General features: G+C 34.5%; 1 protein-coding gene across 2 annotated transcripts in view; it reads left to right on the forward strand.

The window, feature by feature from the left end:
* Nucleotides 1–14,629, forward strand: part of LOC113515742 (potassium voltage-gated channel protein Shaw-like) — a 324,996-nt gene that overhangs the window by 207,185 nt on the left and 103,182 nt on the right. For both annotated transcript variants that reach the window (XM_052899177.1, XM_052899178.1), the window contains exon 7: nucleotides 6,836–7,045. In XM_052899177.1, coding sequence (XP_052755137.1) covers nucleotides 6,836–7,045 — 210 coding nt within the window. The remainder of the gene's footprint in view (nucleotides 1–6,835; nucleotides 7,046–14,629) is intronic.

Consider the following 14,629-nt stretch of genomic DNA (forward strand, 5'->3'; position numbering starts at 1 on the left):
TATGAGTATTGATAAATCACTTCCGTGGGGTGAACCTTACAAACAATAGTAAGTTAGTCGTAACAAAGTTAGTGCCAAGTTCTAACCGCTCAATGAACGGGAGGGTGGTAAAATGTATAATAAATTCTAGTAATTACAAAACTAGTTCCATAAAGACAAAGAGTTAGTAGTAATAGTGTAAAATCAATCAGACGCGAAACGTTCTGCATTCGTGTACTGTCTTTATTCATTAATTAAAGCTCCCAAGTTGCTTTTAATCACTGATACTTAAAGGGGCACCATTACTTTGAATCCTTTGACTACGTATACGTCTTTGGCAACGTACCTCTCAAACAGAGGAATTGATATAAATGTGGCTTTTGTATTTAAAGACTGATTTCAATGGAAATTTAATGTTATGTTATCTACCTGTGTTATGAGATAGGATAGGAATGTATTACCATTCCTTTTAAACCCCAAAATGTAAAAGAGACTCTTCAAAAAATATTGCCAGTATTTCTTGAGATGATTTAAGGGTTCTAACAATACTTCGTACATTCAGATTTGTTCACGCTATTTTTATCACTATGTTAGTAGTTTTTGTTTAAAAAAAAATGTATTTAATTCGATTTTTAAATTGCCTTGCAATGGCAAAATTTAAATGGGTCACATTTTTAAGTAGTTCTACTACTATTGTAAATGTTAAAGTATAAGAGAATCGATGGATGTTTGTTACACTATCACACAAAAACTACTGAACGGATTTAAATGAAATTTGGTACACGGATAGGTTATATCCTAACTTAACATATAGGGTACTTTATATACTGAATTACGTGGCCAAATTCGTAAAATATAGCTAGTTGATAATAAAACACATCGTAGCGAAAACACCAAATATAATTGATCCTGCAGTTTCAATTCCACAATTGAGTGTCATGCTCCAATTTGCAATTTTCCCTGAACGTTCTCAACTATTTTTCAGTTTCAGCATTCCAACAGTTGGTCATGTGAATTGCTCTCAATAAAATACCAATAGGAAAAAAAGTATACGACTATTTCAAATTTAGGAATGAAACCGAATAATTATTGGCTGACAATGTTACTGGCAGGATGGAAATTCATGTTGATGATGATGATGTCAGATTGGTAGATATTTATTTCTTTAAATGTTCCATGTATGGTGTGACATGGATGGCGAACACAGCAGAGATAACAAAACTTATAACTAACAGCACAGCTAATATAATACTATACTGGTACTATAAATATAGTATACCAGAGGGAGACTTTATGCAAAAGTGTTTGCTTAGGTACCTCTGTCCTATTCGTGGTTCTACCGTGAAGCAGTTGTGTTTTTTTTTTTTTAATGGATGTCGATGGAATGGGTACTCCGCCTGCGCTAACGGTATACGCTGGCGGGGCACCAGTGAGAGATGATAGGTGAGATGAAAGGAAATATGTATGTATGTCTATCCTGACATCTCTCATTCTCTGTCCTTAATGATTCATTTTTATATTGCGTACTCTTAATTTGACCTTTCTTTAACAAATATTGGAGACTTTTTTGTAACTAAATTATAAATTACTCCAAATATGCAGTTCTTCAATCAACATATAATATACATTCATTGGGGGGAAAGAGATTGTTGGCAATGGAGTTTGACAGCCCCATTGTCAGCAATATGCCCTATTAGGTCGACCTCCACGTGGTTCCCCCTGGAAACCATCGTGAACAATTCTTGTTGAATTCGTCACGATGGGCTAACTGACCTGCTTCATCCTCATCTATCATCCTTCACTGGTGCCTCGCCGGTGTATACCGATAGCGCGGGTGGGGTTACCATTCCATTATCACCCATTAAAAAAAATATATATACATTCATTTTACGTTTATACTTCACCTTTGTAGCTTTCATACTAAGCCGTATTTAACTCATAATATTTATAAAATAAATATAAAATCAAAACGATTCGGTACACTTGCTGCCAAATTACAATACCAACTCGCCGTATTGCTAAACGTTCCCACGCACTATTCCGAGAAGAAAATAAACGACAGATAGAAACCATGGCAGCTAGTACCCAGTTTTTACGAGTATAATGTCACGTAACGTATTAGCAATTGTGTAAAAATAAATATATCTCGACACGTGTACCCTTTTCGTGGCCGAAATTGTATTGGCATTACACGGAATTAGATTTGTTCCTATATTTCTAATAATGTTACATCGAAACGTGAATGTTAAATTTCTACTTATTTTTCTAAATTATGAATAAAAAAATAATAATTATATATTTCTTTTCTTTCAAATTTATGTTTTTTTTTATACAACTCAGAATAGCAAACAAGCTTACGATCCACCTGATGGAAAGTGGTAACCGTCGCCTATAGACATGGGCAGTACCATGGACATAATAGAGTATACTGTTTCGCCCATGATACCCCCCATGCGTTGTCATTTCTGAGGACTCAGATGTTATTTCTCTGTACCCTGTTAATTCACAACATATCCCACCCTTCAAACCGAAACGTAGCCATGCAAACACAACTGCTTCACGGTAGATACACGAATGGGACAGAGGTGCCCAAGCAACGACTTTTGTTAAAAATCTCCTTCTAAGTCCGTAATAATGGTGATTATATAATACTAGTGGTGATGTTTTAAGAAAGATGCTACTTCCTATCTCTCAGCCATTAAATTATTTTAATAACCTCTTACAACACTCAAGGGGAAAGAAAGATGTAGCTCATTCTATGCCGGGACCACAAGGCAATCCAATTTATGTACCCGTATGTAAATAGTTTGTAGAAAAGATCCGTTTTCTTTTTCTAAAACCCAACAGCCCAGTGGTCTCTTAAGTGTTGCGTAAGAAAAATAAAACATAACACGTGGGCTCCGAGGCGATTCCTAGGCGTATATAAAATTTTATGTATTCTACGTACGCCTTGGTCGGACACGACATGATAAAATATTGAGAGAGAAATTCTTGGATTAAAACTCGGTATTGTTTGTTTTACTCTTAGACTATATAGACAGAATCTAAGAACAAGAAATTCCATAGAAGAAACGGTAAAATAAAAACTGTAAATTATATGGTTCCCTCCTTTCTTCTTATGCAAGTATAATTAGTAAAAAGAGGACGAAAGATACACCATCAGTTGCTATTTATCTCAATTCATAGCAGGCTTGTGTATAGAAAATGTGTATGTAAAATTTTTGTTCATTTACATTACTAGATTATATATTCGACACAGTTTATATAGAAAGTATGCAAGCAGGTTGTATCCGAATTTGGTAGGGTTATACGGTCGTATAACAATTTCTATACACTAGCCTACAATGAATTGACAAAAATAGCAACTGATGGTGTATCTTTTGTCTTCTTTTTACTAATTATATTTGTATAAGAAGAAAGGAGGTAACCATATGATTTACAATTTTTATATTATCATTACCTCTATATTATTCTTGTTCTTAGAATAGATAGAGTATCAATTATCAAAGACAAGTCAAAACTGACTCAGCGAAATGTCACTTTAGCCGACTCAATTTTGACAGACGAATTTTTTAATTAGAACAAAATGCGCCATTTTTACCAGTGTTGCAATTAATTGGATAAGTAATTTCCCAAATCGGTGTCGATTTTTTTTAATTTGAAATGTAGACTATTCTTTCTTTTATAATATAAATATAAATTTGTACATTCTTATCATCATCATATCAGTGATTTGCTCCATGGGAGGTTTTGCCAGTAGTTGCCACGTTTGGCAAGCAGGTAAGCTATGATAATGTTTTAAGAAGGACGCTGCTGCCCATCATTCAACCATTAAACTACCTAAGATTTTTTTAATGGATGATAATGGAATGGTAGCCCCATTCGCGCTATCGATACACACCGGCGGGGCACCAGTGAAGGATGATAGGTGAGGATGAAGTAGGTCATAACTGACCTACTCGTATCGTGACAAATTCAACAAGAATTGTTCACGATGATTTCCAGGGGAAACCACGTGGAAGTTGACTTAATAAGGCATATTGCTAGCAATGGGGCTGTCAAACTCCATTGCTAACAATCTCTTTCCCCCCAAACTACCTCAGTTGTCTCTTCTAACACTCACGGAAAGGGAAGAGGGAACATTTATACATATTTCTTATAAATTAATATAAATGAAATATTTATAATAGCGGCCACTTTTAACCATTTTAAAACGAAAACATATTGGAAGCCTATACTCAGATATGGAACAAAATAATTATAATGATCATTATGAAACTTTATACCTCATTTACTCGGTTATTTTAAACATATTCGTGATAATTTTGTATCGTTTTTATTTTTTTTTTTATTTAATCTTACAATATCTTTTTCACCATACTCTGATTAATGAATTAATTAATTACGGTAACCCTATTTACGCACACATGGATAAAAAAGTTAACCTGTTTTGTATTTGTATGTAGACGTTGTAGATAGTTTATTGTTTCCTCCAAAAAATTACAATAGAAAACTTATTATAAATTAAATAATTACAAGAAATAATCACAATGAGAAAACAATGGGCGACTTTATCGCTTAAAGTGATCTCTTTCAGGCAACCTTTGGATGGAGAGGAGTAATTATAAACAATTTGGTGGGAGGCACGATGAAAAATTTTGTTAGTTCTAAAAATGGGAGATGTGATACATGTAATAATATAAATATTATCCCTACTCATTACTATATAATGTTGTATCTGTATAATGTAAGGATTTACTATTTTTTTTTGTCGGATAATCTATATCTGTACCTATTTTTAATTTGTATCTAAACTATAAGAATTACACTGAGTAGAAGTGACATTCATTGTAAACCTGGCATGATGCCCAAAATCATAAACTTACGTATTTAATGTAGGCCTCAAATGCCTTCCACATTTATTGTCACAAAATACACAGATATGTTTGTTATCGAACTCCACCGAAATTACTTGACCGATTTTTATGTTTTTTTTGTGTATATATGTCAGGTCTGAAAATAGGTCGTAGGCTATTTTATTTACACCTACGTGATAAGGTTTTTTATGCAATTAAGAATAGCAAACAAGCTGACGGTTCACCGGATGGAAAGTGGTAACCGTCGCCTATAGACATGAGCAGTACTATGGACAGTACCATACCTATATAGAAAAAAAAATATATATGGCCGAAAAAAGTTTGCCGAGTCATCTAGCTTTTGTGTATTTCAGTATTATATTTATTTATTTTAATTTATTGCATATAAAAATATACAGTCATATTACTTATTAAAAAAAATAAAGAAATTAAACCGAACAAGAAATTCTTTTAATTATTTGTTAAAAAACATTTACCCGTCGCCTTTGTGGGTCCTTTTATTCGATTAACTCGATTTACCCAGTTATTGAGTTTTGATAAGAATCTACTATGATTTACATTTTGTAATCAACCGGCATTTTGCATAACAAGTGATCTATCTGAGATGAAAATGTTTCATTTTCTTGGGTTTAGCGTTTCAAATTATGCGACCACGGAATAAAAAACTCTAGGCTGCTTACACTTATTTTTAAAATGTCATAAGTTTTCAGGGTGGAGATCTTAAAATCGCCAGTACGTCTTTTGCAAAAAGAATCATCGAAATTGCTTCAGAATTTACATACAATAAAATAAAAGTGAATTAAAAGTGACCATCCTCTTTTACTAATCTGTAAATGAGTTGGTTTATTTGTTTGCTCCCATTTACACTTTGTATCTTAACGGATCACCGACCTTCATGTTATTTGGCATATTTGATTAACTGTTGATAATTGAACATAAGTCTTGGGAGGTTTTACCAGTAATTGCCACGCTTGACATGCGGATTGGCAACCGCAGTTAGATTTTTGGAGATGTTTTAAGAGGAACACTGCTGTTCATCACTCTATCATTAAGTTTCCTTAGTCTGCTCTTACAGCACCCATAGGAAAAAAGTGGTGGTCTATTCTACGCCGGGACTAGCAGTTGTGTTTGCATGGCTGTGTTTCGGTTTGAAGGGTGTATGGCGTGAATTTACAGGGTACAAAGGAATGACACGTGAATCCTCAGGAATGGCAACGCATGGGCGAAACAGTATACTCTGTTATGTCCATGGTACTGCTCATGTCTATAGGCGACGGTTACAACTTTTCATCAGGTGGGCCGTCAGCTTGTTCGTCATTCTAAGTTGTATAAAAAAAATATACATTACATACATAATTTACATATAATATTGTAAAAGTGATTTAAATTAAAAGTAAATATTCTCTTTTACTAATTTAAAAGTGAGTTGGTTTATTTATTTCTTATTATTTCGTACTCTAATGGATTACGAGCGAGCAAGAATGAATGGAGATGTCGGTAGGGGCCGCACTAGATGGACGTATGTTGACCAAATAGGCGACGTGCTGAAGAAGGACCAAATTAAAAGTACCCGTAACCGGCGAACGTGTATGAAAAGATTGATGAATGAGGAAGAAGCGAAAGAGGTTTGTTTGAATCAAAGCATTTGGCGTTCCATTGTTTCTGCCTACCCTAACGGGAGACAGGTGTGATAGATATGTATGTTAGTATGTATGTATCTAACGGATTACCTACCTTCATAAAATTTTGTTTATTTATTTACTTTATCATCACCATACCAGCCTTTGATTATCCATTGTTGAACATGAGCCTCCCCCTTGGGAGGGGTTTTGCCAGTAGTTGCAGTAACCGCTGATACGATTCATCATTATGAAATCACGGGTAAAAGCTTGTATTAACATTAATTTAAATTTGAGCTACTTCGCTACACTAAGTAAATGTAAAAAAAATGTGAAATAAACTAACGTTTAATTTTTCAGGATAACCCCGAAAATCAGTTCAAGTCGATCCCCCTCGGGCTATGGTGGGCCATTGTCACCATGACAACCGTGGGGTACGGCGACATGGCTCCTAAGACGTACTTAGGGATGTTCGTGGGGGCATTATGCGCCCTGGCAGGCGTGCTAACAATAGCCCTGCCCGTGCCAGTCATCGTGTCAAATTTCTCCATGTTCTACTCACATACGCAGGTCAGTGAATATTCTATTATATTAAGTCTATTAACATAATAAAAGTTGACCTGAAATTGATTCAGCTTAAGTGGAATTGGGTGGGTCGTCTTAGCCATATGAGTCCCGATATGTGGATAACGATCTCCACTCAGTGGGTACTTACCAATGGACAGCGCCACTAAGGTCGATCCAAGATGCGCCTAATCACCTAGTTGCATTTAAAAGGGACTGGTTCGAAGAGCCATAGAGTAGAAACTTTCAGATAGAAATTAAGAAGACCTTTACCAAGAAGTAGGTCAACAAGAACAAATTATAAAAAATAAGTTCGCTGTAGAGTATAATTTGCGGATAAATACTGAGAATTTTATAGTATTTTCAACTTTTCATAAGTTTCCAAGACCAGCCTCATAGTGCATTAAGTAACGGCAAATGCGTTATCATTACCGCGCGTACAAGAAAGAACAGTACACCAGACATTGCTGTCCTATTCTATTTTAAGCAAAAATACTATTAAAAACTTACAGAGCATCTTCTATGTCTAAAAACATATATTTATCTATATATGTAGGTATATTATATGTATATGTCTGTATATGTATGTGTAAGTATATGCATAGGTGTAAGTATATATTAATGTATATGTATATATGCATTTATACGATTAAATATAATGTAATTAATTTAATTTTGTCTAGTTTCTTTGTTTAAAAATTGTCACAATATTGTACACCGCTCTGCCCGCTGACATTGATGCTCCTTACCACTTTGGGTGTTGCTGGAAGAGAACTCTATTAGAGTTAAGCTCGCCTTCGTACATTTGATACATATTTGATTTCATACATATTTTTATAAACAACTGGTGTGTACAATAAAGAATTAAATAAATAAAAATTAATAGATTCGTCAGCTAAATGTCAAAAAAAAGGGTAATTTAAGGTATTCTGCGGGGCGTCCAATAATAAATCGCTTTACACTGTCCTCTTCACTACGACAAATGTTTCACAATTTTTTTTTGAGGACGAGAATATGAAATGAAGGGACGCTCGTTTGCCCCCTGTGTTGTAAAAAAAAAATTCTGCCCTATAATTTTACGCGCGAGTATTGAGCACCCCTTGCCCCGCTGGGGTAAGACGGCCCTGTACAGTGAAATGGCTAGGGCAGCAGAAATAAACATAGCAGAAATTTTAATCGCAAATCATGGCTCAATTTTAATTTAATGTCATTAGTACCAATTACGGTATTATAAACCCAATTTGTAACTTGAAAGTAGGTAATATATTAATTTGAAAATATTTATATTTTAACACTTAAATACCAGAGGGAGACTTTGTACAAAAGTCGATTTCTTGGATACCTCTGTCTCATTCGTGTTTCAACCGTGAAGCAGTTATGTTTGCATGACTGTGTTTCGGTTTGAAGGGTGGGATACGGCGTAAATTTACTGAGTACAGAGGAATAACACCTGAGTCCTCAGGAATGGCAACGCATGGGAGGTATCATGGGCGAAACAGTACTCTGTTATGTCCATGGTACTGCTCATGTCTATAGGCGACAGTTACCACTTTCCATCAGGTGGGCCGTCAGCTTGTTTGCCATTCTAAGTTGTATAAAATAGACATATTGCTTTTCTTAAACTCTTCTTTGTTTTTTCCTCTTACAAAAATGAAAACTTTAATTTCCTTCTTTATTGACTTTGTTTTTCTGTAATTTAATAAATAAATAATAAAAAATGTAGACAATAGTTCTTATCTATACTTATAATAAATCTGTAGAGAGGTCAATTATGTACATGAAATATATTTCCAAAATAACTATCAGGGGGTGATTAGTGATCGATACTGATGCCAAAAATGCAATCAGTAAAATTTTTGTCTGTCTGTCTGTATGTTCGTTATAGAAACAAAAACTACTCGACGGATTTTAACGAAACTTGATACAATTATTCTTCATAATCCTGGCCAGGTTATAGTATACTTTTCATCACGCTACGATCAATAGGAGCAGAGCAGTGAAGGGAAATGTTAAAAATGTACCACCCGTGCGACGCCGGGACGGGCCGCTAGTCATCAATAAAAATGTACTGTTCTTGATTATTTACCTATAAATCCTTATATTTAATATTATAAATATAAAAGTGAGTATATTTGTTTGTTACATTATAGCGTCTTAATGACTTAACCAATCACTATGTGATTTGGTATACACATCCTGTATGGGATGGAGAAGGATATATCTTCTTATCCTGGTCAGTAAACAAATCCCGGTCACGCAGACGAAGTCACAAGTAAAAACTAGTAATTTATAAATAATAGTGCCTTAATTTTAACAAATTTATTAGGCACTTTTGTGCAATTGCACTCTATAAATATGCCAGTTATGCGGGCAAAGTCACGGGTAAAAGCTAACATACCTGTAAGTATTTAATACCTACCTATGAAACTTTTAATTAAATTAAGCAAACAAATTAATATAACGTTTAGAAATTTTTTTCTCTACCATCTGTTTTTTTAATCTATTATAAATAAAAAAAATATATTTTATTGTTTATTCTACATTATATTATATTTTTAGCACACGTGAATATATATTTGAGTATATTAAAGATATAAATTTTTAACACACTATTTTTCTATTTATATAAATAGAAAAATCTTCTTAAGATGCCATCTCTTACCGGAGGTTGGCGATCTTCACTATGTCCACCGCCATCCTAAAAAGGGATCTAGTGTTCATTCCGAACTGCCTCAGGAGTAACCTCTGTGTCACCTACATCCATTGTATACCTGCAATTTATTTGAGATCGTTACTCCATTTTTTTTTGTTGGATGAAAATGGATTGGTAACTCCGCTTGAGCTAACGGGATACGCTGGCGGAGCACCAGTGAAGGGTGATAGATGAGAATGAAAACAGGTCAGTGAGCCTATCATGATGAATTCATCAGGAATTAACCATGATAGTTTCCAGGGGGAACCGCGTGGAGGTCGACCTGGTTGGGTATATTGCTAGCAATGGGATTCTCAGTCTCCATTAATAACAATCCCTTTCCCCCCAACTAGCCATACCTCGTTACTCCATTTACTGGAAATAGAAAAATAAATGTTAATAAATATATATGCACATAAAAAAAAATATATTAATATGATTAGAGAAAATAATTGCTAAAAATGTACATTATATATTTATATATCCAATTAACAATATTTATGATATTTTCGCGAATGTTTTCCGTCCGTATCGGCAAATTAGAAGCGACATTAAGAGACGCAAAAGGAAAATATACCATTATCCTACATTACAAACGAAACAAAGGGATATTTTTTTATTAGCTAAACTTTATGTTCGGTACTTCGTACGCGTGGATTTAAGAAGTAAGAAAAGCAATGATTTAAACTAATTCTAGATGGAGTATCGAGAGTAAAACGTACGTGTTTCAGTTTGAAGGGTGGGATACGGCGTGAATTTACTGGGTACAGAGGAATAACACCTGAGTCCTCAGGAATGGCTACGCATGGGGAGTATCATGAGCGAAACAGTATACTCTGTTATGTCCATGGTACTGCTCATGTCTATGGGCGACTGTTACCACTTTCCATCAGGTGGGCCGTCAGCTTGTTTGCCATTCTAAGTTGTATAAAAAAAAAGTAACAGGCAAACAGCTAGTAAGAGATATTATTACATTAATAAATTAACTGTAATGAAATACAAAAAAGTTGCAGTCTTACATTTTTATAATGATTACAAGCACGTAGGTCGAACGGAACGTGATATATTCGCTTACGTCAAATTTTTATTAGCTATAAAAGCTTATGGGAACGAAATTAATTGTAAATTCATGTTGTACAATGTTCTTTGTTATAATTTATATGTGTACACTAGACGAGAGAAAGCCTGAAGCTACGCCCACGCGGTTCTTATTATCTGCTTTTCCCGTGGGATTTTATGAAATCCATTTCCTTGTGGATATATCCGATTCATGCTTTGCGGCCATTGCCTTACCTGTATTTTGTATTAAAGAGTGGAAAGTGAAATTACTAGATATACACAAAAGTCATTTGCTTGGGTACCTCTGTTCTATTTGTATTTCTATTGTGAAGCTGTTATGTTTGCATGGCTGTGTTTCGGTTTGAAGGTATATCCCACATATGGTAGTGAATTTTTAGGGTACAGAGGAATAACACCTCAGTCCTCAGAAATGGTAACGCATGGGGGTTATCATGGGCGAAATAGTATACTCTGTTATGTCCATAGTACTGCTCATGTCTATAGGCGACGGTTACCACTTTCCATCAGGTGGGCCATCAGCTTGTTTGCCATTCTAAGTTGTATAAAAAAGAATTAGTAGAAAATATAATTTTACTAATAAGTAGATATTTATGATAAGCTAGCTTTTATCCTCGACTTCGTCCGCGCATCTGAGACATGTTCTTTGATCTGGATATAAAGTAGACCTTTCTTTCTCCATCATGCATTATCCGAGGATTAACTATTCCCGAGGACTAAGTTGTTATGCACTGTATCCTGTAATTTCACTAGCAAAAAGTCTCTTCAATATGGACGAATTTATATGCAAAAGCGTGTAATTCATTTTATGGCGTATATTATTATCCCGCCGATAATACCGCTCGTGTCATTCTTCTCCAGGAATTTGGTTCATTTTATGGCAGTAATATTATCGTGTCCTTTTTTATTTATATTTCTTTTGTAAGGGTTTTATTTAAATTTAAATCGAGAGGGCACCAGAGGGAGACGTTGTAGAAAAAATGGCTGCTTGGTAATGTCTGTGTCACCCGTGTATATTACAAAATATCATTACAGGCATGGCTGTGGATCCTATTAATATCAAATATGTGAAAGTTTGTAACTAGGGATGGATGGATGTTTATAGCTCTGTCACTGAAAAACACCTGAATGAAATTTGGTACATGGGTTGGTTATATCCCAACTCAGCTTACTATATGTACGGATTTACATGGACAGAGTCGTGGGATACAGCTAGTTATGGAATATAGGTTTTTTCAGGAATGATAACTCATTAAGGATAACCATGGATTACACAGTATACTAAGTGATGTCTATAGGCTACAGTTACCATTTTACATCCGAAGAGCTATCAGCTTGTTTGTCATTGCAAGTTGTTTTGAAAAGGGTCGATCATTTTGTGGAGCAAAATCTACTTACCAAAATTACTCATAATTTTTTACATGTACATTTATCTATGTAAGTAAAAAAAAGACAATTGCCGAATGTATATAAATGTATTTTTAGTTACTTTTTTGATGTGTTTGTATTTGGCAGAACATGGTTTTCATGAATATAAGTGTTTGAAAAGTTTGCACCAGTGAAGGGTGATCGATGAGAACGAAAACAGGCCAGTTAGCCCATCATGATGAATTCATCAGGAATTAACCATGATAGTTTCCAGGGGGAACCGCGAGGAGGTCAACCTGGTTGGGTATATTGCTAGCAATGGGATTTGTAGTCTCCATTACTAACAATCCCTTTCCCCCCAGGAGCGGAGGAGTAGGTAGTAAATGATAAATCACTCTACATTCGATATTAATATAATTTATAACATAGTTATTAAAATTCCTATTATGAATTCTCCAATTAAAACTTTGTACATATAAAACAATTTTAAAGGTTGAAATAAGGGTACTGTTCTAGTTAGACCCTAATGGAAAGTTAACACTATTAGCTATTCCATTATTGTTCAATGTTGAATGGAAAACCGTTTAGAAAATACCTTTCCATTACTCAACCACGGAGAAAAGGAAGGTAATGATTTGTGAGTTTAATTTGAAAGATGATTGGATGTTTGTTACTCAATTATAACAGCTCAACGAATTAGTATAGAAATTTTTTTTTTTTGTACAACTTAGAATGGCAAACAAGCTGACGGCCCACCTGATGGAAAGTGGTAACCGTCGCCTATAGACGTCAGCAGTACCATGGACATAACAGAGTATACTGTTTCGCCCATGATACCCCCCATGCGTTGCTATTCCTGAGGACTCAGGTGTTATTCCTCTGTACTCTGCAAATTCACGCCATATCCCACCTTACGAAATATTTCAATACAATACACTGGCAGATTAGATCTAACTGTTCTTACATTTATAGGCAACCACAGCATGCTTTGTGTTTGATAAACATTAAAATGGAATTAAATTAAATTATAATTTATTATTATTAATACTTGATGTATATTCATCATATCTGCCATTTACTGTCCACTGCTGAACATAGGCCTCGCCTAAAAGGGTGGTGGACGCCAGTAATGGCCACGCTTGGCAGACGAATTGGCAACCGAAGTTAGGCTTTAGTAACGTTTTAAGAAAGACGCTACTGCCCAACCCTCGACCTTTATGTTCCCTTACTTGCTTCTTACGATACTTATAAGAAAGAAAGGGGTGGCCCATTCTATGCTGGGACCACACAGCAATTAATTGTCGATTTTTAATGTAATATTAATGATCATTACAATATTACGATATTAAATAGGTTTAAGTGTAGAATTAGCAGAAACCAAAAAAAAATCGTTCGAATATAAGTTAAAAATGCTTGCCGTTTATTTTTTTAAATAGGACCGTATTTGTCAAAGCAAAGAGGTCAAAACATACATTTTTTTTATCTAAGTCCCTGACGTAGCAACGTACTCGTAATAAAAAACCGCCCCAATCTCGTGTCATCTTCAATTCGACTCGATTTGTCCCTAAATTCTCTTGAATAGAAAGTGATCCCGAAAACTGTTCCCACTCGATTCTTTTAATGCCCCTCTATAACTCCGATTGTTCCGATCCACCAAGTAATTTAAACTTGTTCCCTCTTGAACCTTTGCGCAAGAAAAAGGTGCCTTGATCGCGTGTTACCTGGAAAAACGCGCAGTGAAACTTGACTTTTTTTTTCTTTGTATAACGTTGATGAGTCTGTGTAAATTTATACAAATATAAACATATTTAAATATTTAGAATAGAATGAGAAATAAATTTATCATTCTGCGGTACTTGTATGTTGTATGATTTTACCGGCCGCAAAGTGTATACAATTGTTTTGTATGTTTGTTTAAAATAATTTATTGCACTTATTAAAAAAAGGCTATTTATTATTTATAATATTTGATATATATATATATATATATATATATATATATATATATATATATAATGATATGTGGGGTACCACGTAATACTAACTTCACATATATGTATATAATATATTCTGTAGCAATATAGAGTAATAATAATAAAGAAATAAAGCACAAGTTCCCTTAGTTCATTTACTCGTAATCTAGATATCATACTATTAAATCATATATTTATTTATTTTACTTTATATTTGATATATAACAAATAATATAACATAAATACCCAACTTCTGTTAGTCCATTGACACTTATTTAAATATAGCTTCTTTAGGACTTCCATTAACAATAATTGTGATATATTTTATATAATGACCACGTGGTTCACTATGCTTGTTCACTCTTGATACGTCAGGGAGCTCCGCTCTGTTCAACGGTTGGACAAAAAGTGTCTTCCCACCCAAATAACAATCTTTTATATCTACAGGGCCGAATTAGAGTGAACAAGTCAGCGAGACCA

Source organism: Galleria mellonella, unplaced genomic scaffold, assembly GCF_026898425.1.
Source record: "Galleria mellonella isolate WM207_F2 unplaced genomic scaffold, CSIRO_AGI_GalMel_v1 utg56, whole genome shotgun sequence".
NCBI lineage: Eukaryota > Metazoa > Arthropoda > Insecta > Lepidoptera > Pyralidae > Galleria > Galleria mellonella.